The following is a 27,219-nucleotide window of genomic DNA, read 5'->3' as shown; positions in this document are numbered from 1 at the left end:
TTACTTGGGGCTATAGGTTTGTTGATTGCTATGGTCAGTGGGCTTGTTCAGCCACTGCTGTACATCTGCAAAAAGACTGGCAAACTGCCCTGTGTTAAACCTATAGAGAATCACACAGTGAACTCTCAACATGTGTAGTTTAATAGGCTACAGAGTGACTAGGCCTACTAGTAGAACAATTATTTCTGTAGTTACATTAATCAATCAAGTATAGTGAGGGATCATGGCTAGGTGTTCAATGATCTGTAATCCTATATTGCGTTATTTTGTCTGTTTTTATTATTGTATCTCTATGCCATGTTTATTGGCTTGTTTTGCTGTAGTTGTATTTTTTCTAAAGCACTTCTTTGTGTGCAACAGTGTAACACTATACTTGTAGCCTGTAGGTTTGATGTGTTTTGGCTGCAGTTTGTTTCACTAAAGTTGGACTTTAGAGTTTGAAAACCGATTCACACAGTGTGTCACACTACAAGATAATCTGAAAATATTCTCTCATCAAATTATTTTAAACACTATAACTTTAAAACAATGAGGCATCACACTAAAGCATTCTATTCAGATTGTTGAGTTTGCTAGTTGTTGGTTGTTCAGTTTGAGGGTCCTTCACATTAAAATGTTACACTCGACTGGTATTATGACTCATGTCTTCCTCTGTCTAACCTCCCTTTTTATAAAATGTTTGTTCAGTTGTTAAATGGTATACACAGTGCTTATGCCACAGACACACCCTGCAGCAACATATTTGATTGTTGAATACTTTATTAACAGTTTGCATGGACAATCACAGAGAAGTACAGTCCAATACAAGGTCGGCTAAAATGTTTCTTATCCAAGAAACCTTATGGCTTGTTTCCATCGGGTTCCTTTTGTACTCCATTCATCGAAACATATTGCTACTACATAATCTACACATCACCCACCTGGACAGATGCAGACGTAGGAGCAGGGCTTAACATACAGTACATTAGCAATTTCATATCAATTATGTATCCTGTAATGTGGCAACAACACTATCTCAGCTGGGCTACATTCACCACTGTAGGACATGAAATACATTATGGATTTGAGAAAATAATTTATAATAATAACAATCATTTGTGGACTTGATGTTTGTTTGATATTATGGCTATTAGTGTTTGCATCTTTTAGGCCAAGGGCACTGAGTTGTTAATTGGTAAGACTGACTGCCACTATATCATCTGTTTCAACTTTCTGAGATGCAAATTATTCCTGGAATTATCTCTTTTGTCCACTAGGTGGTAGTATTGTACTGTACCTTTACATTTACTGAAGTTATGTGTACAGTAGTACACTGTACAGTACCTGGCAGGCCTGTCATGTGGGGACAAGTGAGGCTCAGGATAAACACTAATAGTATTGGGTGCCTCATCTACAATCACTCCAGCAGGATTTTGAAAGTATAAAGTTTCTCGTTTCTTCAGTTATTTGTCATATCTGTCCCGTGCAATTTGTTTACAAAGCCTAAAAGGCAAACAGGAATGTAATTTCCATTCACATGTTCCAATGTTCAATACCAAAAATGACAATCATTAATCACAATTATTTGTATGACAATTAATCGTCCAGTAAAATATCAGGGTTGTGACTTGTGACACAAACGGCAAACTGTGCATGTGTTCACATGAAGCAGAAGTGCACTTTAAAACAGTATGTTCACTTATCTCCCAAACCCTTATCAAACTTAGGCTACATAGGCCTATCAGAGTAATCACAGGGGAAAGCAGATGAGTAAGCTTCAAAGACCGAACTCCTTCAAAAACGAAGGCTGAAAAGGCACTTACAAACAAATTAAATTTCACACACATAGCTAGCTAACTTCAGTTACGGCAGTGAAGGTAATTCAATATGCAAACCGTCAGCCTACATCTCCCATGCCTTCAGTAACATCTGCCAACTTGTTTGCGGCCTTCGCTTATACCAGGTGTCAACCACAGGAACGTTTGCCGGAAATAGCGAGCTCACAACTGAGCTTGTAGATCGGCTAATATCCGGTGAATAGATTTGGAAGGAATACAAGAGCAGACAAAGTACAGAGCCAACTCAGGTCCGTTTCATCTTGTATGTATGGAGGGCAGGGTCATGCGGTGTCATGGGAAGCAGAAAGAGTAGTTCGGGTCCTGTGCCAGTGGTTTTCAACCCTTTTCATATCAAGGCCCATTATTTATTGGGTATTTGAGTCACGGACCGTGTACCAGTCATTGGATGTTGGACAAGATTTTGTCCACAATTCCATGCTGTATTGATGTTGGTGCATTGGACAGACAACACGCAAACGTTGAATTGTGTAGACTTCTTGTAAATTAAGTAATTCAGATGTTTAACAATAATTTAACTCTTGAAGGCGTAAAATGCGTTTCATTTTACGCTCTCAAGAGTTAATGATCTATAAGGGTCCATTTTTATTTGGTTACCAACTCATCCATCATTTAGATCGGGACCACCTGGAACCCCCTCAAGGACCTAATTCACAGAATATCAATACGAAGCAACTGAAAAACACCTTATTTCAATGGTAGTGGATGGAGAGAGAGGATTTTTGTTCAACCACGAAATGGCAACCAATGGGTGCGAAGAGGGGCACAACTATGGGCAGGACTTGACAAAGGGCGAAGGTCGCGACCAAACCCAAAGACCCTCCTCACACGTGCTGCGCTTCATAACACAGAGGGAGTGCACAGGGTGAATTCTATGTATGGAAGTGTAAATGGAGGAGAGGAAATTATGTCTCCCCTTGCAAAACATAACTTCATGCACTTATAAAGATTTTGTAACAAAACTAATACCGTTATGTATCCGTTGACATTTTTATGTGGACATATTGAAATCTTAGGAGCTTCCTTAGTAGTTCTACAGCGTATACCCGAGTCTACAAGTACACCACTGTTCAGGAGAACATTCATCCATATAATGTACTTTGTAACTAATGAAATTCGACTATGAATACTGTATGGTTGTCCATTGCTTACCAGTGACAAGTCAATGCTGGTGGTGTCCTCCTTATACCGTATGGAGAGACCAGAGCATGGCATTGTGCTCTATAAGAATCACAGGCATGTATGCCGTATCGATTGAGAAAGAGACAGATTCACAAACATACATAAGTAGGCAGGGATATAGTGCTATTGGTGTAAGTACCAGAAAACACATCTAACGCATGTGTACTGTGCACCCATGTTTACGTACCTTATTCAATTATTATTACTGACCACACGATCAATTGACCACTCTATGCATAGATAGGTTCATCATGTTGAGTTCTCATCTCTCAGCCCCATAGCCCAAGTTGGGCATGGGCACCTTGAGCACGTAAAACTGTTACTTTTAAGCTGTTCTTAAAAGGAAAGTTGTGCAGTTTTGTAGCAAAGGTTTGTGGGAAAGCACACGGGAAAGCACTTTTTTGTACGATTTGTGGAAAAAGCTTTAAACATTTTTCCCCCTGCCTTAACTGTGATTCTGATTCTGATACTAGTTCCACACCTTTTAACCAAAATGATTTGCCAAACAATAGCTAATCTGCAAGCTCACAACCTTTTTGTTTTGCCACATGTTGAGAGCTTGTAGATCAGCTATTTTTGCAGAATGTTCACCCCAGTTCAGATGGTTAAAAATGTATATTATGCACACTGCAAATATTCCTCATCAGGAGAGAAAAAAGTGTCTGAATATTGTTCCACACCCCTGCACATACTAGGTAAAAACAAGGGGTTGGTCCGCACGTTTCTTGGATACGGCGGTAATCTTGCATGCGCATTTAATCTGCACACAAAGTACGATCATTTCTACGCTCACACACATCTGTTCTGAATGCGGTCTGAAAGCAGCAGAAAGCAGGATTCCCCTCCTGAGAAGAATCCTGATCGATATCTATGGAGAACCCATATATGCGTCTCCTGGGAGCCGGGACTTTTTTGCCATTAGTGTTCCATGATGTCTATATGCAGGAGTATTAACATGGAACACAGATCTGTTCAGGAGAGTCCGCATCGCCTGCACCTTGACCAGAAGTGACCAGAATGTCACCGTTGACCGTAGGGTTGTCTGTGACCAGCAAAGGTCATACTCTAGTATCCAAAGGCGAGAGGCTTATCTCTTGTTGGAGGAACAAACTTGGTTTCTCGTCCAGCCAGTTGGAGCTGGTAAAAAGAGAGATGGATAAGACAAAAAAGAGATGCATAGGGTGAACTGGTGGGCACATCCAACCCAACTGGGTGTAGCTGCTGGTTTTGTACCAAAGCTTACATTTTGCACTGACCATGAAGCCAATATCCATTATAAAAAATATCATATGGCAATACATTTCTGTGTATGCCGTTTTCTGCACTCTTGACAGGACACCAACACACCTTTTGGTCTTAATCATTGGTTGTGAATTATTAGCCTGGAATCCGTAGTGATCGGCAGTGTTCAGCAGACTATTTTCTATCCCTTCGCTTCTCAGTCTGGCCGTCTTCCTATGTGAAAGGGGCGGTCTCAGGAGGACACCCAGGTGTCGAGGATCTTGATTGGGGTCTGTGAGGCGGGGCGGGACCACAGCCTTCCAATGTAAAATTCAAGCCACTTCCCTTCTTCTATTCGTTGACCACTGTCCAGTCAGAAATTATGTCACGCGTGCCTACGTAACAGGTGACGTTCGGGAACGCAGGCTCAAATGCTAGGCAGCCAGACTGTCAAGTGAAGTGATACAAAATGTCCGCTGAATGGAGCTAATCAGTCTGTATTCCAGGCTAGTGAATTATTACTCTATACCAGTGGTTTTCAACCCTTTTCATATCACGGCCCATTATTTGCGAACCACCATTTGATGAGATTTGTCCTATCAGACCAAAAACGAAAGAATATTTTGTTGTCGTTGCCGCGGCGTAAACGTCTTTAAATAAATACTTTTTGAAAAGTCTATGAGGAAAATGAACAGCGGGGTTGCGACGCTCTATACCTATTCCTTTTTGACCAATCACAGGGTCCACAGCTTGTTGACAACAAAGGCCTCATAAGTAGATACTCACAGCATGGTTGTCCACGCCTCGGGTTACTGGCACTGCTACCAAAGGAAGACTGGAAGTTGTGAATGGTTTCCTGAAGAATCTGCCTCTCTCGACCCTGTGTCACAGATAATAAATAACTATGGTCATGCAGTGACAAGAGAATCTTCCAGATTCAATTCAACACTAGAGTACACACAAGTTAAAGATAATTTTGGTTTTGTTTCCATAACACTGTAGTAGCAAGAACAACATAAAATAAATAATAAAGATCTTCTTCTTTAGCAAAATAGCAAGTATGTACACCCAGATCGATATATGCACACATTCACCACAAAGTACAGTACGTAAAACGTAACACACCTTCCCTGCATTGAGCTCCGAGATGGCGGCCAGGATCTGTTGTCTGGGTCCATCGGTCTTAATGCCCAACTCTTTTAAGTCACCATCTGTGAGGGTAAGGAACGCCTCCATGTCCACCTGGATATGGAAGTGAAAGAGACGAGCCATGTGCTTTTATATGAATCAAGACAAAAAAAGGCTGTACCAGCTCAGTGGCCTTGTGGTTAGAGTGTCCGCCCTGAGACTGGGAGGTCGGGGTTCGGTCCCCGGCCGGGTCATACCAAAGACTCTAAATAATGGGACCCAGTGCTTCCCTGCTTGGGGGTGGGAAGTGAGCACGCTGGCGTCGACTGTTCGCCGCTTCACCTCCCAATGTATGAATGAATGAACCATTGTAAGCGCTTTGAGTAGGCATGTAGTGCATAGAAAAGCTCCATAAAAATGCAATTCATTACATGGCTGTCTATATACTCGCCCCAGGCCAAACAGTAGCAGTTGGCAGTGATAGGGTTTATAGACATTAGTGGGCACTAGGAACATCTGGGCACCTCGATGCAAAATTGTAAAAAAAAAAGAACCCAGCTAGCACGGTCAGGACCTGGACGAATTAGTGACGTCTCGATTGGAGACAGAATCGAGTCAAACCAAGACTAGTCAGATCTGTCCCAGAATATCACCTGATTTCAACCAACATAAATTCTGCCCACTAAGACGCCGGACGTCCCCATGGATGAATCAGACTGAATCAGAGTCAAATCAAATCTTGAATCAGAGTCTGATCAAGGTCAGATCAACTTAAGTCATATTGTGGCAGTTCAGCCTGCCACTGAGACTGAAATGGCTAAAGTTAGAATTATTATTTATGTTTCAGTGATATTTGTTATTGTGACTTTATGTATAGTGTGTGGTGTCTGATTAATTGATTGATAATTGATTGGTTGACTCCATTGAAGGGAGCAACTACCAGCTGTGGGGTATGGGAAACATGCCAACTGTTACGAAGGAACGTCACGATGTCTCTGACATCAATACCGGGACGTCAGAGCGTGACATCACCCCGACGTCCCGGGACTATAAGAACGAGTGCCTGCGCAGGTTATAGACAGAATGAAGTAAGAAAGAACCCAGATCACCTAGCAGACTCCATATCAAGGCCTCGCTAGTAATCCCCGGTTCTGCCTGCGTTCAAAGGAAATAGGCCCTGTTCTCCTATTAATCCTTCGGCACTCGTTCTCACCAGACCAGACAAGGAGGCCCTGTAGGGTCACCCTCGGTTACAACTGGTCCTTCGACGCCTAAGAGCGGCCAGCAAAACAAGGCTTACACCCTATCTTGACCTGACCGCCCACCCAGCGCACAAAACCTAAGGAAGACGCCTTAACACCGTCTACATACAGTCCCCACCTCACCCACTGAGAATCTTCATCATGGCCCAGCAGGACGGGCATCAACCCGACGCTGCCTCAACGGAGGCCAACCTTGCCCTGGCGGCCCGAGTCCAACTGGCTCGGGCCGTCGGCGGTCATGCCGACACAATAGCGGCCATGACCGCTAGGGGCAACGTGGCCCTAGCAGAACAAGCGGCCCAGGACAGACGCCACGCAGAGACAATAGACGCCGTGAGAGACCTCATTGCAGCCCTGACGGCCGGACACCGGATCGCCCTCCCGATGGGCCAGCCCGCCCGCACGCGCCAGGCCTCAGCCCCGCCAGACGCCAACCGCCACAGTTCCGACACTGGCTACCAGCCATACGACGAACCATACCCCAGCGAACGGCCGGCAGATCAACCGCATCGCAGCCGCCCACCCCATTGGTCCTACAATCGCTTCGCGGATTGGGTGCAAAACTTCGGCGACAACACGAGGTACTCCGACTCCTGTCGTTCGGCTTTACGACCCGAACGCCAGCCCGTTTGTCGCCCGGCTTTACGACCCGAACGCCAGCCCGTTTGTCGCCCGGCTTTACGACCCGAACGCCACGGCTCAGTCTGCATGCGCCAGGACGCAGCTCCGCCCACGGAGCCTGCCAATGCGCACCCGGACGTCGAACGTCACGGTTCAGCCTGTACGGGTCAGGCCCCAGCTCCGCCCTCGGAACATGGACCGCCTGCCAACGGGCCCCCCAAGGGCACCGAGCACGGACCCGGCAATGCTTACCACGCACAGTCGGCGGGCACAGACCCGCATTACCGCGACGACCAACCGCCCACTAGCCAACTAGCCCTCGGTGCGATGCGAGCCCACGCCCCGCCCACTCAGGACACGGCACGGCCGGCAGACACACCACCCCACCCAGCGCGCTACATCGCAGAGCCCACTCTGCCCACCGACGTTGGAATCCAGCACCCGGACAACGAGGCCCGTGAGCACTCTGCCTCACCGGGTGGAGACAGCAGCATACGTGGTACCCCTCCGCCAGCACCCGACGCTACGGTCGACGGGGGGAGGAAGATCGGCCCCGGCCTCGATATAGTCGACCGCGGCGCCAGCACTCCCGGTCACCCCGTCACTCAAGAGGGAAAGCCGGCAGCGAACCTCCACTCAGGAGAGTTCGAGGGAAGCCAAGCGACCACCGAGGACATTCAGCTTTACGACCTGAACGCCCCCAAAGCGCCAATTGCCACAGTGCCAACGGCCGAGACGTCTGTCTCAAGCACAGCTCTAACCGCCACAACGCTGGCAGCCAAGGCTGTCTCCGTCCCCGCCCCAAGAGCGAGCACACCGCTGGAGACCAAGAGATTTAGCATCGCGCAACCCAGCATCACGCACACAGGGAACAAAGGGAGCACCACCTTCGCCCCAACGAGTGGCCAAGTCGCCACGCCCCACCTTGTCCTTCGTGTGAACTCGCCTCGAGACGAGCATGTGCATTCATTACAGACCGGGAAGACATCCCACCCGGCGCCCAGGAGAGGCGACAATGTCCCGCTCGATGGAGAGCCGCTGCAGATAAACGAGACGAAAACGAACAAAGCCAGGCCGGTCAGACTAGGCCGGTTAAGTTTGGCCATTCTGGTAATCTCACTGACAGCCGCAATTGTTCATCACACCGGCACGGCACGGCCCAAGCAACCGCTAATGATCACCGCGGGCAATCAGAAGATTAGCGCCCATCGGAGGAACGACTGGTTGCTATCAATCGACCCGAGCACGTCCCAGCCTGGCAACCCGCCGGGACCACTAACGAGGCTCCGTGCAGCCAAGGCCGAACTTCCCGGCCCGCCCGGCCTCAGATCAGTCATGAAACAGCAGGAGCCCGTATCCCTGGCAGTCATTGGTTGGACACTCCCAGCGGCCGCTAGCTGGACACGATCCCACACCACGTTCAAACGCCTCATGCTTGAGGTGCTATGGTGCGTCCTCCACTCATCATTTCAGATGCTGTAAGACGCCCTCCCATGCTAGCCAGGCCTGTCGTTCGGCTTTACGACCCGAACGCCAGCCCGTTTGTCGCCCGGCTTTACGACCCGAACGTCAAATGGTCGAATGGCCCTGGCGCCCACCGACCAACAGGTCCGCAAGTCGGCGTTCCGCAGCCTAGTGCTGTCCGACACTCCAGCCTCGTCCTATAAAGGACGCACCAAGGCCACTGCGTTGAAATAACGCAGGGGGGGAGAGAAACAAACGGAACAAACCACAGCGACAGCGCACGCCGACACGATGAATACGCTGCAACGGCCCAAGCACCGCTGCGCAGCTCACCCCCAGCATTGACACGCCGCCACCACCCAGCAGCGCCGACGACCCCCCGGTCCTCGCAGTCCGAACGACAAGCCCGTTGGCACTCCGACAGAGTCTGCGAGAGCACCTCAACACACCTCAGAGGCTCAGATGGAAGCCTTCGCGCACACGAGACCAGAGCCCGGTGCGGCGATGGCCGCCATGGGTGTGAGGGGGGGAGCTCGAGGGAGGACTCCCCATCTGCACTACAGCCGTAGTGCCAAGGCCCCAAGGCAGAGTTGCACCCAATCCGCAATACCAGCGACGCAAGCCGCCCCAGAGGAAGCGGAGAGTTCGGCGCCGATCAAGAGGAGCCATCCTGGACTCCAGGCCTGCATGCCTGATCCGGACACCGGATCGCCCTCCCCATGGGCCAGCCCGATGCCACCAGTCACCACTGCCCAGCGACAACCCCCGGTTCCACATCGGCCAGTCGCCCCTCGTGAAGAAGCCCCAGACGCAGTCATGCAGCCGCAACTACACACGGCCCATGACGCGGCTGTTCGAGTTCCAGGAAGCTGCCGGCTACAGCCGCAGTGACAAGAGGAAACGGATAGTGAAGCTGATAGCTTCACTAAGGGGGAGTGTTACGAAGGAACGTCACGATGTCTCTGACATCAATACCGGGACGTCAGAGCGTGACATCACCCCGACGTCCCGGGACTATAAGAACGAGTGCCTGCGCAGGTTATAGACAGAATGAAGTAAGAAAGAACCCAGATCACCTAGCAGACTCCATATCAAGGCCTCGCTAGTAATCCCCGGTTCTGCCTGCGTTCAAAGGAAATAGGCCCTGTTCTCCTATTAATCCTTCGGCACTCGTTCTCACCAGACCAGACAAGGAGGCCCTGTAGGGTCACCCTCGGTTACACCAACAGTGGGAGGGTTTGTTTAGAGATCTCTTTAATTATGTGGATCATATTATGTGGATCATTTATAGAATATTATGTAACACTTTAAATGTGTATATGAAATGTGATGTCTCAGGACATTAAGGAGTAACTGGGGTAATTGTGGAATCAATTTCGGGTTGGTGTGGTCCGTGGGAGGGGCTTAGTCTATATAAGTAGGGAGACTTCCCACTGCCAGTCAGTCAATGCAGGACTGCAGATGTCCTAGAGGACCTAGGGCCAACCTGCCCAGTTTACTGTGTAAATAACTTCTTTAGTTATTTACACAAGGGAAACTTTGACAGGAAAAGACTCGCTCACCGTATAGAAAAAGAAGTAAAACTCCTTAGACTGAGACTTAGAAAAATATTTTTTATTTTATTTTATCATGCTCTGTGCTCATGGTGCAATTAAAAAGCAAACGTTTCAGTCCTCAGACCTTCGTCAGTGCTATGGTTTTTCACAGACAAAGAGTTATTTACACAAACATCAAAATTCTTTAATTTTGATGTTCTGTGAAAAGGTGAATTTGCTAAAACAGATTTTTTGGAGTAATTTGGAGTAATCCTAGCTGGTTCAGTGTCATTTTTGGGCACACACTACCCTCACTCAGGACAGAGTGTGACACATATCATAACTAGTCAGATCTAGCCCAGAATAAGCTATATTATTTCAACTGGTGAAGATGAAGACCTCTTGGAAATTACGTAAAGATCATCCCCATATGGGCTGAATGTCCTGAATGTCACCGGGGGGACGTCATCACCATTACGTCATTTGGCTTGCTTAGAGGGAGAGAAAAAGACATACCTCCTGTTCTTCAAATATGGGCTGATATTTCTCCAGCGATAACTTCTTCAGGATACTGGACAGCTCATCTGCGAGCAGAGAGAGAGGCAGAAAACAAAAGGACGTTTTACTAGACTATAGTCAGCTTTGTACCGTGGCAATTTATATGAGCCGACACACGTCTGCTCTCACCCTCGTCCGTGATGGTGCCACTGCTGGAGCCCCCGCTGCTTTTGGAGCGCGGGTGCGAGGAGGCGGAGGACAGGGAGTCTCCTGGACCGGCGGGGGGCTTGGGTGTGGGAGAGGGCGACGGAGTGAGGGTAGGCGAGGTGCTCTTGGAGGTAGAGGAGTTACCCGACCGGGGTCTTTTCTTCAACTCAATCTTTGACAAGGAATGGTTGAGTATAGAAGCCATGGTTAACGTGTTGTATATAGAATCACTTCATTCAGATTTAAAAAATAATAATTTACCAGGCAGTGAATAGGGTATTATTATTTTACTATTTTGCAACACATTTTTGAATAGTTTAAATGACCAGTCTACAAGCTCACAACGTGTCAATGTAGATTGGCTAGTTGAACTATTCAAAAATGTTTTTCAAAATAGTAAAAAAAGTTTAGGGATAAGGGGTTTAGCGGTGACGAAAATGGAGCCCATGGCATACAGTATGTCCATATGATTCAAGCAAGTCACACCCGGCACCACTGAATCCGCCATTCATTCCTCCCATAGAGATTTACAAAAATATTTACATCAATTATTTTAAGCATAGAATCAAGCCAGCCAGGGCCTTCTAGCTGTGAGGCGACGGCGCTACGTGCCCCTCACCAATGTTACTACTACTAACCACAGAGGCATGCTGGGGCGTGACGTCAGCCTGGATGTGGGGCGGGGCCGGCGTGGGACTGAGCAGTCCGTCCAGAGCCTTGGTGTCCTTGGCGTCCACAAGGCCGGCCGCTCGCCTCCTCTGTGCCGCGATCTGGGAGAGCACACTGTCTGCACTGCCCCCTGGTGGAGACCATGGATAATATAACACACTGAATGGCATGCATGATGATCAAAAAACATGATGATTGTCACGCCCCACCCCTCTGCCTTTGTATTTGAGCCGTGACTCATGGCTCCAAACCCTGAACTCTTATTATGACGTCACCATTTTGTGTTTAGTTCATGTTCTGTAATACCTTGAATGTTATGCCTTGAATGTTAAAGAAAGCGCTTGTCATGTGTGTTGCCTTGAACACTTGGAACCTAAGTAGGTTTTGGACTTATTCTGTATGGTCTGTATTTGGCCTTGTGGTGTTTGGTTTTGGTTTACTGTTACTCTGTTGTTGTTTTGGTTGTGCCTTGTTTTGTAGTATTGTTCTGTGCTTTCCTGCCTCCTCTTGTTGGTGTTTCCTGTTCTGTCTTACCTACCTGATTATTGTATCCTAGTCACCTGTGTTCTGTTTGCCTGTTAGCCTATCCTGTGTTTGATTGTATTTTGAGTTCACCTGTGTCCTGTTACCCCTGTCTATTTAAGCCCTTTATTTGCAGTGTGCCCTTGTTGGTTCGTAGACCTTTGTCGAGTGAGTTTTGTGTCTGATGTTGCCTATGTTTTGCCTTTTTGAATACCCGATGATAGTTAAATAAACACCTTGAAGATATCTACTCTGCAACTGGTTGCCTGCTTTTGGGTCCTACTCCGTAACTCATTCCTGACAATGATGAATGATGCAAAAACCATCATGTTTTTTTCCATTTCCGATTTATATCCAGCTTTTGGTGTGCACAAACTTTGTCCGACACAAACATTACATTCCCATTGAAAATGAATGGAGGATTTTACGTTATAGTGTGTGAGCAAATAGCCCCAAATGGCAAATGGCTGATTTTACACTTGGTTCCATGTTAAAAATAGCCGACAAGTAAACACAGTGCTTTTTTAGCATGCAAACACAGTGCTTTTTTAGCATGCAACCAAACATAAAATGGCGTGTCTTTTCTTCTACTGGATATCTTGTGCACTAGTCCCTCCCTAACATTTTAGTCTAGTTTCTATTTGTTGGCGAAATTGTCAGTATATATTCAGTTTAAGTTTTTGTCATCATAGATCAGTTTCTATTTAGTTTTCCTCCGTGAAAAAAGGCAGTAGACGGACATCTTTCTTAGTGGCGACGGAATCAACACGGAGTCAGTGTACCTGAGCGGTTGAGGCCGGCCACGCCGTTGGACCCTCCGGAGGAGTGTGGGGAGTGGTAGTGGCCGGAGTTGTTGGGCGAAGAGGAGGACGGACCCTTGGCGCTGGGATACTTAATGGATCTACTGACCACACGACTGATGGACGTCTGAGAGAGAGAGAGGTATTATACAACAGGTAGTTGAAATGGGCTCTTCATATGCAAACAAGTGAACATAACAGCTTCTGAAATGAAAGATTTGAGAATGGCATAATCACTGGTCAGTCGGTGACTGCTGTGCTAATAGCTATATGCAGATGTAGTAGCTGTTATTAAAATGTTTAAATCATTATGGTGGCTTCTTGAGAATTGTACCTCTGTCCCTCGCCATGTCCAAGAATCTTTACACAAATGTCTTACCCCTCGGGATGACTACCTTTCCCCACTTACAGTAGACTTACGGTTAAGTTTAGGGTTAGGGTTTAGGGTAAGCGGGGAACATAGATGCGCTCCTCTCTTTCCCTCCATCTCAAATACACACACACGCACGCACACACACACGCACATGCACATGCACACGCACTCACACACACCCACACACAGACTCACGATATCAGAACTGCCGCTACTGTTGAGCTTCCGCTGCGGGGGCATGGGTAGGCGGGACGCCTCGCTCTTGCCGTCCTTGAGGAGTCGCGAGCGGTCCGAGTTCCACGGCTCAAAGTTGGACGGCGGCAGGAAGGGTGGAATCACCGCTTTGAGTTTGTCGTTGGGCAGCCGGGTCAGTGGCGCTCCGCTCCTCAGCTATACGATGAGATGGACCCAGATATAAAAATCACCACGTGATCAGAGAGGGAATGCACTGGACAGCACCTGAGCAACCCACCCAATTTATGTAGACACGCAGTAGAGTAGAAAAAGGTTAACGTAGATGCTAAAATATTTCCATCAGAAACACTTTGACAATGTCTGCAGCATTGTTTGTGAGAAGGCACACACTTTCACGTGCCAGAACGTTATTTGACATGCCAGAAAGTTATTTCATGAAGAATTAAGGAGTGCCAAGTCATGTCATATGTTTTTCTTTCTTTTTTACTTTTACTTTCTTTTTTACTCACAGCTTGTGAGAAGAAAAAGAACAAAGTCATCTTCCTACTTTCCACCACTGGGCACTGGCTCTCAGTGTGGTCCATACTACTGACTATAGTATGTAGATTAATATGAACACCTCCGCTATTCCAACTGGCCAATTCTGGTATTGATTTTGATTTTGACGTGATTTGAATGTGACATAAAAACTAAAGTCTTTCAACTGAAGTACGGTAGTGTCCTGTCAGTGTACAGTACGTCACCCACTGCTGCATGAGAAATCATTCATGAGCACAAAACCCCCCAAGCTTAACAGAATATGTATAGAGTGAACAAAGCTTTTAAAACATTCCTATTGCCATTTGAACATGCCTACCATCGTAGTTATTAGAAAGTCTTCCTTTTCTGTCCTGCCAACACCTGAAAGAAACGTCACATATCACTATAAATGTTCTCTTTCATAACACACAAATTACATCATGAACTTCACTTCACTTCCCTGTTCCACCTGTAACTGTACATCACTGCTGTTGGAGAGAGACCTTGTATTAAAAGGTAGTTGCACACTGGTGCGTTTTCGCTGTGTTTTGCGGATCCGAAAGTAGTAGGCTAGCTGTCATTCTGTCACCAACACCCCACTAGACCCCACTAGACCCCACTAGACAGCAGAAAATGGATACAATCGACCCCGGTCTGAAAAACAACTTTATACGAAAGAAACGCACACACCTTTAGAGGCAAACTGAAATGTAATTTTGATGTATATATTCTATATGTTCAATGCAAAAAAAATATAATAATACTAAAAACTAATTGATCACAATTATTCAGCTATTCGGCTCACTCTTGTCTTTGCTTTTGGCGATCCAGGCTGCACTGATGTCACTTCCTGCCAGGGCAGGGGGGGGAGCCAGCGCCCCGATGGCCTCGTTGAATGTCCCGTCTGTCGCCTTCATGGTGGCGTCCAACGAGACCTCGACGTCGTCAGGGAACGGAGCGAGGCGATTGGACGAAAGGCCGTGCCTCAGGGTGTGAGTCAACTTCAGCCGGCGAAAGCGATTGGACATCCGGTTCCACCAAGACTGCAAGTGGGTAGAAGCAATTAGCTTAATAAGGAGCACAATTACAACTCTATCTTCATGGTCCCAATGCTCATTATAAGATGGCACACTTCTGTCTACTCATGGCAGGCAGGTATCCGAGCTGTCCACAGCCCTCCTCTGAGACACAGAGTAAGTAGACAGAAATGGCGCCATCTCATAATGAGGAGACATACAGTTGATCTGGCATGTTTGGTTTGCTAGACGCACACACACACACACACACACACACACACACACACACACACACACACACACACACACACACACACACACACACACAACCACCTTAACTCCATTTTTTAGGTTTTTGATATTTTCTTTTTGCGTCTGTGTGTTGTTTAACCAATGACAAGTAGTAAAAAGTGCTTCGGGCCAAAACCTCTCAACTGCATTGGACCCTCAAACTATCTGCTAAACTGTCATGCAAGTCAATGTATGAATGAATGAACCATTGTAAAGCGCTTTGAGCACTTGGAAAAGCGCTATAAAAATGCAATTCATTATTATTATTATTGACAATGCATAAAGTCACAACACCAACTTCGATGAGGCGGTATTGCTTTGTTTTTCAAAATATACAGCTTTCTTCATTTCCCGAAAATATTATATTTTTAATTTCCTGAAAAATGAACATTTTGGAGTTGTGGTGGTTTCTTAAGGCTCATTCATGGTCTGTGGTGAGGTGACCGCCGCGGTTTTATCTTCACCGTGGCTTGTGACGTCATGTTGTAGTTCGGTGGTCACCTCTCCACCGAAAATCTGAAATCTGAACGAGCCTTTACCCGACAGCAGAGACATAATATGTACAGTACACAAATTGTGATCAAAGGGATACGCACCTTCAGACCACCTCTGTCGTCAGGGGGCACGGGGACATTGTGGAGGGTGTGTCGGCTCTTGGAGCGCGCCGCGGGAGTGACACGCCGCTGCTTCCCCTTGTCTTTATCCACCTGCATACACACCGACGCCAGCAGACGCACCAGCTCCGTGTCTGAGCGCATAACGAGAGGGACAGAACATGAAGAGAGGGAGGAGACACACTCAGCACATGGACGTCGCAATATCTTTTACATTTTCATTTGAAAATCTGATCGGTTGGTTCATTAAATCTGTTTAACCTATACATGTTTATAAATTTAAAAAATGTATCTTTCTATCACCACCACAAACATTGTTGCATGTTGATTTCTTTGAGAAAGGCCTCTCAAGACATTAAGTGAGACTGCACCTGGGTCGTTAAGCAGCATGACCAAATCGAAGGCAGTGTATCCATTCTTAGCTCTCAGGTTCACGTCCGCACCCTGGTTCAACAGATACTTCACCACATCCTTATTACTGAAGAAGAAAAACCACACAAACTGAGACCAAATGGAAACTATAGCACTGAAAACACAAATACTAGAAGAAAAATCACACCCGTGTGAAGTGAGGGGCGCTAATATTATATTAAAGTCTAACTCATGTTGATTAGGTGATGTAATGGTGATGTAAAACAAACACAAACATGATGTGCCAACACAAACATTAAACACCATTAACAATAAAGAGACAATATGAGGTAATGAGGCACATACATTATGACGTAAAATTTCACTTAATTGTCAATGGCGTTTACAAAACAATCAGAACTAAAGACAAACATTAAACCTGTGTATAGGAGTGGCTGGCGCCCCTCCAAAAAAAGGAAAAAGAAAATTATGATTCCATTGCCAGTGATTCTCAATTTAGCTCCTTTTTAGTGTGCTAAGTAACTTTCCAGTAAGAGAAAGGGTCCTTATAATTTAAACACTGGAGAATTAGCGATGTGATTTGTTCGTGCTTTTTTTTTAAACCTCATAAAGTCAATGCAAAATTCCACACCAGTGGTGAATGTGCGAATTTGCAAAAATGCGACTGTTATCCGTTCCTTATTTATTTCGCTCTGGTGTCAAATTTGCAGACATTCGCTTGCGAATGATACACCTCTGACCAATCATAATGCAGCCCAAACTGCGTTTCTTTCCCTTACTTTTTATCCCACAATTTTGTAACCCATTTTTCACCCAGTGTCAATATTATCGAATATAATCCTGGGCTACACACTCCCTCTGCCAACCTGGGGAGAGCAACGGACTGGCCTCATGCTTCCTTCCATGCATGAGGAGAAAAGAGAAAAGTGAACAAAGAGAAAATGAGGGCAAATCTTCAAGCAGAAAGAGAACAATCATAATTCCATCTACATCACAGTCCAAAGATAGCAACAGCTTTGATGAAGAACAAATGGCCGTTCAAATTGTCAGCTCCATAACCAGCCAGAGAAAAGGAGCCAGAAGTAAAGACAGATCTGACGAATTATACATGAAAGCAAACTGCATATTATGTCAACAGTGCGGTAAGAGTTTCAGTACATCAGGAATTCTGAAGACACACCAGTGTAGTCACAGTGGAGAAAAACCTTTCCACTGTACACATTGTGACAAGGGCTTCAGTGTGTTAAGTACTCTGAAGACATGTCACCAGTGTATCTACACTGGAGAAAAACCCTTCCACTGTACACATTGTGACAAGGGCTTCAGTGTGTTAAGTACTCTGAAGACATGTCACCAGTGTATTCACACTGGAGAAAAACCATTCATCTGTAGACAATGTGGCAAGAGTTTCACTACAGTAACTCAACTGAAGAAACATCAACATATCCATACTGGAGAAAAACCTTTCCGCTGTAAACAATGTGGCAAGAGTTTCATTACAGTAACTCATCTGAAGATACACCAGCGTATCCACACTGGAGAAAAACCATTCCTCTGTAAACATTGTGGCAAGAGTTTTAGTCAGCTAGGTACTCTGAAGACACACCAGCGAAGCCACAATGGGTAGACTCCTTTGTCATTTCTACTGTAAACTGTTTGGCAAGAGTATCAGCCAGTTACGTTTGGTCACTTTCTTTTATGTTTTGAAATGATAAATATGGAGTGTTGTCATGTCAGGCATGCCTACATATGGAGTGTTGTGATGTCAGAACGGGCCAGCTCCATATATGGACCCTGGGTAGGGGCCCTGTTCAGATCCCGGGCAGAGGCCTTTTGTGGCGGTTCTGGACAACCGTGAGTCCGACCGACTTGACACCGGTCAAGCACTCCCTGTGGGGTCCAACGCGTGTGCCGAATTTCAAGTCGGCGGGGTGAACGGTTCTCGAGTTACGTAAGTTACAGCCGTAAGTACAGACAGACAGAGACATGGTGCATTTATAGATAGATGGCAGTCAAGTCTATGGAATTTTAATGTTTGTTTAGAGCACTAACGTGACGACATGTGGCAGCCTAAGTCTATGGAGTTTTACTGTTTGTTTACAGCAGTTAAACAGACCAGGTGCCCCTCACTTCACACAAGTGTGATTTCCTATGCCCAACTTTGTCTGTTTGTGTGAACACAAACATTGGCTGATGATTGGTTGATCACCCCATAGCGATGATTTTGATTGGCTTACACATGATCACAGGTGTGACTTGAAATTGTAATTGGCTAGCAACGTTAGTGGGAGGGGCCTATGTAAGCGACTGTGGCAACCACACTTGCAATGCAATTTTTTTAAATTGCAACCTTTCTAGTTTATTATTTTCTTTTTTAGATTTAAGAAAAAATAGCCAATTTAACACTGAGGTGCCCACAATGTTTAGGTGCTTTCGGTGCTTTGTGGAATATCTGATCTATCTCGTTGTGAGCTTGTAGATCAGCTATTTTCAGCATGCAACACGTCGTATGACGACGAATAAATCAGGCTTCACTGTGGGTGGGAGATGTCTTTTATTTTGGCCCGATCGGGGCGAGCATGTGTGTACACAGAGCGCTCCTCGACGCAAAAATAACATTTTTTTGTGTCTGTTGTCTGCGTCTGCATGCATGACTGAATAATCATCCAGTTGTAAGATCATGAGCGCTGAGCTCCAGAGAAATTGGCAATTGCACGGATATAAAAGATTAGTTAATTTGGTGTCAGGTTTGGGCTTTTTGGTGGGTTTTCCACTACATATTAAGACCTGTTTAGGGTGTGTGTGTGTTTAAGCTGGGTTTTCACCTGGAAAGACTCCAGAAAGCATTACACTTGTTTACAATAGGGTCCACCATTTTCAATTCATAAGAGAGGAGAGCTCCTGCTTACCCATGGTAGGTGGCTTGCATGAGTGCCGTCCACCCGTGGACACAGTCTTGTCTATCAACGTTGGCGTTGTTTTCCACCATCAGCTGAACCACTTCCAACTGGCCACTTACAGCCGCCATCATCAGCGGCGATGCTCCCTCCTGATTGGATGAATTCACCTGGGCGGGGTCTTCTTCCAGGATCTCTTTAACTAGCTGGGAATTTCCTGGACAACACACAATGGCACTTTTCTGTTCAATAAAACAATTATGGTATCCAGGCCTTGCTGTGAACTTTTACTTTTTTAATATGTTTTTTTTAGGTTGTTTCAAGTATATTGATATATCCATTTTACCATTGTGTTTTAGAGGATGGTTTTGGATCATGGTAGGGGGTTGGTTTTAAAACACCATATAGCTGTGGAACCTATGCTGTTTACTATCAACCAGTGGTCTAGTGGTCTAGACATAGACCCAGAATGTACAGGGTCAAAGGTTCACTCACCTAACTTGAGGGCACTGAAGACATCTGGTCTGCTCTTCTCGTCATCTATCAGGAGCAGAGGAACACAAAGTCAAGTCACGTTTATATACATAGTAGTAGTACATGCACACGCATGCACGCACGCACACACACACACACACACACACACACACACACACACACACACACACACACACACACACACACACACACACACACACACACACACACACACACACACACACACACACACCTGTGAGGGGTCGTACACTGGTGATGGAGTCCAGATAGGCCTTGATATCTCGTTGGTTCAGCATCAGTGCCAGCTCAAAGGCGGTCTTGGACAGAACATTGGTCCGGTCAGGGTCAGCTCCTCTCTCCACCAGCTGCTGGGAGACGCTCACCTGGAAACAAACAGTGACATCATCAATATTTAACTGAGCAGTTAAACAAGATTAAATTCACTTTGCCACTCAATTTGCCATTCACTTCGTGCTGCCTGCATGCACATTGCATATACCCTCTATAAGCAGCAACACCACACACACCCACCTTCCCACTGAGCGTGGCCAGCATCAGCGCTCCCCAGCCGCTCGTCTTCTGACAGAAGTTGACGTCGGAGCCCCACTCCAGCAGAAGGCGGACCACGCCCTCGTGGCCGAGCAGAGAGGCCACCATCAGGGCAGTGATGTCCATGAAGTCCTTGCATCCTCCCGCACCACCACCACCACCACCAGCACCACCATAGCCCCCGAATCGACTGCTCACATAACCTTCACCACCACCAGCACCACCAAAGCCAGCCACGCTGTGTAACACAACCCAAGGTATACTCGTCTTTATCTATTGGTACTATGCTATGCTACACACAGTGTTATGCTCAATGTTCATTTAAATGTATAATGGAATTATTCTAATAACGCTCTGTGCACAATCTGTATGTTCAGTCTGTCAGTAGTGCAAATCCACAGCATTAGCTATGGAGATTTGCACTGAGAATAGCCTGGGCTACATCACCATTGCACGTGCAAAATGTTTCCAATATTTGTTGCTGTCCTTTGCACCAACCGGCTTACAATCTTAAATTCCTTATAATATGTATTATATAACATATGTGACTAGGGGCGCCTGATGGAGGGGAAAGGAACTGGTTGGAATAACGTGTTCCTTCCACGCGCTACGTCCAACCAGGGAAACTCCCCCCTGTCAGGTGTAAAGGAGCAACTTGGACACTCAGGCATGAAGGGAGCATGAGTTAAGTCCGTTGCTCTCCCCAGGTTGGCGGAGGGTGTGTAGAGCCCAGGATCACAGTAGATGATTGGCACAGGGGTGAAAAATGGGTTACAAAATCGTGGGATAAAAAATATATAAAAAAATAAAAATAAAAAAACATATGTGACTAAATAAATCATTCTGATTCCGCATACAGAAGAAGATACGGCAGGTAGCACTATCAGCTTCAAATGTATTCACATTGATTATGGAAGAGATAAGTACAGTATGTGTTGCTATAATACTGTCTGCATGGTATAATGGGCTGTTGTAAGGTATGCAGCAACTCACAAAAAAATGATAATTGTCAATGGACACTCAGCTGTACATTACAATGTTTGAGCAGTGCAGATGTGCATTACAAAGTGTGGTCATAGCCGTTTGTTAATATTGTTGCCCAACTTTTGGTGAAGTTCGCCACCAGAGGGCAATGTTGTTTTTGGTATACATCCTCATGTCCAGATTGGATGGGTGGATAATTTCTTTAGAGTAAGGGCCGATTCATACTCCTATTTTACCGCTGTTTCGGCACTGTAGTGCCGAAATGATTTCGGCTCATCAGAAATTTTCAGTAGCACCGAAGAGACGATTTTAGGACGGTACCCGCCCCCCCGAACCTCAAATGATGTCAAATTGTAGGCTATACAGCGCCGAACCGACTTTTATTCGGCTCTAAAATAGGAGTATGAATCGGCCCTAAGACAAAGTTACGATAACTCCGTTCATTTCATGGGGCCAGTCCAATGGCGGCTCTTCTACATAGACTTCTATTGGCGAAGAGCATTGCGATTAGTGACAATGTCCTGGGCCGGAAGTTGGCAGAATGCACTGGACTCGGGCAATAGCCCAGCTTTAATGATCTTAAATCCCTTTATTTTAGATTGTGTTGTAGTAATAGTACAACATAAACATTACAGAGACTTTAGTTGTTACTGTACAATACTTTAAAACAGTTGTCATGTTGCACACATGCCTACAATTGCTGATATTTGCGCTGCCCTCGTTGAAAACATTGTATTTCAAACTCCAGCTTGTCCCAGTTCAGGCTGCATGAACAGCGCTCGAGCGCTCGGTTTTCTGCCCCCTCAATGTCGTAACTCTGTCTTACTCTATGGTTCTGGTTTATAGGCCCTCTAATTAAGTATTTTGGCAGGAATTACAGAAAATAAACTAATTTGAAAAGGGTTATTATGTCGCCCCAATCTGCAGTGATTGTGAAAGGAAAGTGTTTCCAAAACAATTCACACAATATGTATGTAGAGTTGCGATGACATGCATTGTGAGCTTGTAGATCGGCTATTTTCAAATGATTTTTGTACATGTGAAAACTTGAAATGGGAAAAGTACATTTGTAATACTAGACTATTTTTTTAATTTCAGTATTGATACTTTTACATAAGTACAAAATGCGACTACTTTTCCCCCACCACTGAACATTAGTGATATCTCTGGAACCGGGCATAACTACAGAAATGCACGGCCTGTTAACATTACCTGTTGTTGTTGTTGCCATTAGGGACGTTTCCGTCCGTCCCGACGGCCAGGTGATCAAAGTCGTCGACGTATGCCCCGCCCTCCAGGAGCAGCTTGACCACGTGGGCGTGGCCTCCGCGCGCCGCCATGCTCAGGACGCTGGCGCCCAAACGGTTGCGACCGTTAATCTCTGCGCCGTTCTCCAAGAGGATGTGGGCCACACTCAGGTGGCCAAACCTGAGTGAGAAACAAAAAAAACAATGATAATAAAACGTCAGCTCTGCAAATAAACAGGAACACAATAAACACAACTGATGACATTCAAGCCAATTTTATTGCAGTGCCCCGTGTGTACATATAGAACGGAAACCTGATGCCCCAGTGGTCCTTGAGGGTCCCCGGCTACATAACTGATAGTTAATTAACAGGTTAATTTGGTTCCTAGTGTACACTCTGAGGGGTTATGGGGGTCCTTGAAATTAAAAAGTTTGAGAATCACTAGTGTCAGAGCTGGTACAGTATGTGGACTGCATGTCTGCTAATATACAATTACAATACCTGTGGTCTCAAACGTTTTAATTTCAAGGACCAGAGAGTCCATGGACCTCACTTTGAGAACCACTACAAAAATATATGTGCAATACTGTATGAATGATTGAATTTGTGTTTATCAAAAAGTATAATGAAAGCTAAAAATTATATACTAGATTTCTTTTAAAACATAGAAATCGTTTAGGAAGGGAATCGTTTAACCGGAATTGTTAAAATCTTATCCTGTTAACAGATTTTTGCGATATACAAGCTCACGTCATCACACTGCTAGCTTGCACATCTGCTATTATTATTTTCTTATATATAATTTTTTTATCCCACGTTTTTGTAACCCATTTTTTCACCCAGTGTCAATTATCTATTCTACACTTCCTCTGCCAACCTGGTGAGAGCAACGGACTGACCTCATGCTTCCTTCAATGCATGAGGATTCCAAGCCGCTTCTTTTCACCTGACGGGGGAGTTCCCCCGGTTGGACGTACAGTATAGAGCGTGGAAGGAACGCGTTATTCCAACCAGTTCCTTTCCCCTCCATCGGGCGCCCCAGCTGACCAAGGGGAAGCAGTTTAGAGACCAGGATTACTGCATGTTTTTTGTGAGGGTATACCTACCCTATAGGGGACATGGGGAGAACATGCAAACTCCACACAGAAAGGCCCTTTCGCCGACCCCACATCTGCTATTCTTGATAATTTTTGAGTGGTGCAATCACTCCAAGGAACAGCAATGTCCGTGTGTCTGTGACTGTGTGTCTGTGTGTGTTCACCTATCTATATGTGATGTTAATGAGCACCAGTATAATGAGTACCAGTAGGGGCGCTGTTTTCCAGAAACAGAGAGAGGGACAGCACTATCCCTCTATCCCATGCACTGTTGCACGAACAAACTGTTGCAAGAACGTGCGAGAACTACTGGTTTAAAAGGCATCCGCAGAATCGTCCTCAGCCAGGTCTTATAGGATCCCAACCCTGCTAGGCAGGCGACAGACAGTATAGTAGGCCTACCTGGCAGCCTGCGTCAGTATAGTACCTGGCAGCCTGCATCAGAGGGGTCCATCCGTAGTGGTTCCGGCTGTCCATGGAAGCTCCTTTCCTCAGCAGGAAACGGACCAGGTTCTCGTGTCCGCTGGCCGAAGCGAACTGCAGGGGGGTGTTGCCCTCCTCGTCGGTGCAGTCCACCGGCACCAGCGGCGCCATGAGGGACACGCCGTCGCACGCCGGTTCCGATGACCAGGCGTCCGACCGCAGCAGTCTGCTCTGCCTGCCGGTAGGTCTGTCACAGTCAGTATACATATAATTGCCTAATCGAATCGCAATATTGAAAATAATCACAATATTTTTTTTCATATTGAAAGGAAGAATATCTAAAAAATATTGGAAATAGCAGATCACAACGCATCACAGTGTTATACCTTGTGAGCTTGTACGTATACACAATGAGAGTATCAGTGTTTCTCCTAGGCCTATATGCATTATTGTGTGGGGGGCCCCACACAATTTTACTACTTTGAATTCGCCAAAACACAATTGAATCGTTAATTGCAAATAATTGGATGACAATTAATCATCAAGTAAAATGTAATTTGTGATGTTCAGACCTAACTTTGAATATAGTGAACTCCTAATGTGCCATACTGTCTATGCCAATGTAATGTCAACATTTCTATTATAGTATAATTCTGACTAAATTAGTCCTATATCAACGTCCTACCTATTGTGAAGAAAACCTATAGTCGAGACTGGCAAGTTATAGGCTATGGTTATAGTTCTGGACTATTTATTGATTGATTGATTGATTGATTGATTAACAGTTTGCAGAATTAAAGTACATTTCAAGTACAACTCAATACAAAAACTGTTAACTGTGAGTGGACGACACCATAAAGCATTACACTTGTTTACTGTAGGCTACAATCGGGCCCACCATTTTCAATTAATCAAAAGTGGTCCATAGCTTTAGGGACTGGTCGAAATTATACTTCCTAACACTATATGGATAATAGCTTTTCTCTATAGGTCTATTCCGTGTTTGGGATTTCAAAAATGTGGTCTTTAAAGTAGCCTATACAGTAATCTAGGCCTACTGCTTTCATTACATGAACAAGAACATTAAGCACCAACACAAAGACCTGAGCAGTGTATTCAAATGATGGAGAAAGGGAGGGAGCCAGGGACTCCTGGCTCCCTCCCTTTCTCCATCATTTGACCCCTCCAGGGAGGGGTCACTCTCAGGGGTGTCAGTCATTACAGGGGTATAGGCTATCACTATTATTATTTATTTAATCAAAGATTTGCCACGGTCACAGCATCTGTTGATGACCCCTGCCCCTACCTGCCGGTGGCGGACTCCCTGGATCCGGACCCCCCGCCGGGTTCCAGGAGCCCCCGGGCGGTCTCGATGTCCCCCTCGTCACAGGCGCGGAGCAACAGCAGCGAGTTGGCCGGGATGCCGAGACTCATCGTCGGTTCTGGACTCTGATGGTGCTCGATTACAAACAGTGATCAATAATGATTGTGTTTGTCCCGTTATTACTGGGCGAGTCTAGGTTTGGAAACCATGGCGACGTCATAAGAGTCTAACAAAAGAACCGCAAGAACATTGAAACTGCGCCAGAAAAAAATGTTTTGAACTCATCGTCTTCTCTCCGCTGGATCAGTCAATGATAATGACAGATAATGAAAATGTAATTATTAGCATTCCGTTACTCTGGCTGCATGGGGGTTTGGAAGACATGGCGTCATGTAGACAAGTCCAACAAAAAAAATAACCGCAAAAAATGTGAAACGTTGCGAGAAAAACATCCAATCGATACAATGTCACTTGAGCGAGTCCCACGAGACTTTTATAAATCATAGTTATGGATATAAAACAGATGACGAATGTTTTCACAACTGTGTGTAATAGTGTAATAATGCTGTTGTTGTGCCGTCCCCGGCGTCCCGTTATAACCCTGGAGCTAAACTTTTCTCCCTGCACTCTTGACTCTAGTCTGAAATCCCCGTATGCGCATGCGCGGTTTGAGGCTTCTCAGGGGTTTGTCAAACCAGCTTAGAGGTGCATTACCTCCTCCAACTGGACTGGAGGGTTCAACAGGACATGACATGGGAAAATAACTAAGGACACACCAAGGGGAAATAATAAATAAAAGGATAAAGTAGGCCTACTCAGACTCGCTCCCTCTTTTCTTCGGCAGCTGACAACTTTGTCTTGGGCATCATCAGCATGCACACTGTAGCCTACATATTATTTATTTTAGATTTCTAACCGTTTATGTTGTATACAATGTAGCAGAGTGGTTTAGAGTCTCTGTAGGCCTATGATAGCCTCAAAAGTCTAATATCTCCCCCTCAACGTTGACAAGACCATGGAAACTGATTGTGGACTTCAGCAGGCCGCGGAGAGATCATGCGCCCATCTTCATCGATGGAGCTGCATTGGAAAGGGTCAGCAAGTTCAAGCTCCCCGAGCTCCAAGGACTGTACAACAAGCCAAAGCCCAGCACATCATCAAAGACAAACACAAGTCACAAACTGCATGTTCAACCACTCACAACGCCCGTGGAAGGGCAAGGGGGCCTATCGCAGTATCAAGAGTATAGCACCACCAGGTTTCCGCTCGACAGCCGTCAGAATCAGATCTATTGCTGAAGAATGTCATGAGTCTGCCATCAGGACGCTGAGCATGGCATGAGTCTTGCTCTCAGAGGCCTGATGATTGGCGACGCCATGCTCAGCCAGCGGCCTGATGACAGGCAATGCCGACGACAGACAATGCTGTCAGGCTGGCCTAGACCATTTTGCCCTTCCTGAACCTACTGTGGATTATACTGACTAGCTGACTTAGCTCTTAATTTAGCTCTTCTTGAACCACCCGCGGACTATATGCACCGTAAAAAATGTTGCACCTTGAATAACGTCCTGTACCTTGAATAATGTCCTGCACAGACACACACACACACACACACACACACACACACACACACACACACACACGTGTGAATGTGTAATTTTCTTGGGGAAAAAGAGACCCCTTGGTTGTACGGCTCTACAGCCTGTAAATAAGCTAAGAGAAACCCTACGGTTGTGCCGTTTGTGAGATAAGCTTCCAAATATCTGAAACCCTTTACTTGTACTGGTAAAAGCACTCAAACTTTATTCTTCCCTGCCTTGATCTCTTTCACCCAAATAATAATAAATTCAATAAAGCTGATTCTGATTTTTAGTTTTT

At 45.8% G+C, this 27,219-nt stretch overlaps 1 protein-coding gene across 1 annotated transcript; it reads right to left on the bottom strand.

The window, feature by feature from the left end:
- Positions 1-803: 803 nt before the first annotated feature.
- anks6 (ankyrin repeat and sterile alpha motif domain containing 6) lies at positions 804-25,966 on the bottom strand. Its single transcript, XM_080793531.1, has 19 exons — positions 25,324-25,966; positions 24,022-24,252; positions 22,462-22,677; positions 20,248-20,503; positions 19,949-20,099; positions 19,717-19,761; positions 19,234-19,438; positions 16,324-16,430; positions 15,935-16,086; positions 14,837-15,074; positions 14,369-14,412; positions 13,513-13,707; positions 12,927-13,071; positions 11,592-11,752; positions 10,936-11,125; positions 10,765-10,832; positions 5,364-5,480; positions 5,025-5,118; positions 804-4,154 (listed from the first exon to the last, which is right to left on the bottom strand). The coding sequence occupies exons 1-19, from the start codon at positions 25,449-25,451 to the stop codon at positions 4,105-4,107; spliced, it is 2,793 nt and encodes a 930-aa protein (XP_080649657.1). The 5' UTR covers positions 25,452-25,966; the 3' UTR covers positions 804-4,104.
- Positions 25,967-27,219: the final 1,253 nt, after the last annotated feature.

This window comes from Protomyctophum bolini (assembly GCF_963924005.1).
Source record: "Protomyctophum bolini genome assembly, chromosome: 21".
NCBI lineage: Eukaryota > Metazoa > Chordata > Actinopteri > Myctophiformes > Myctophidae > Protomyctophum > Protomyctophum bolini.
The sequence above is the reverse complement of the archived record's forward strand: the minus strand, read 5'-3'. Positions and strand labels throughout refer to the sequence as shown.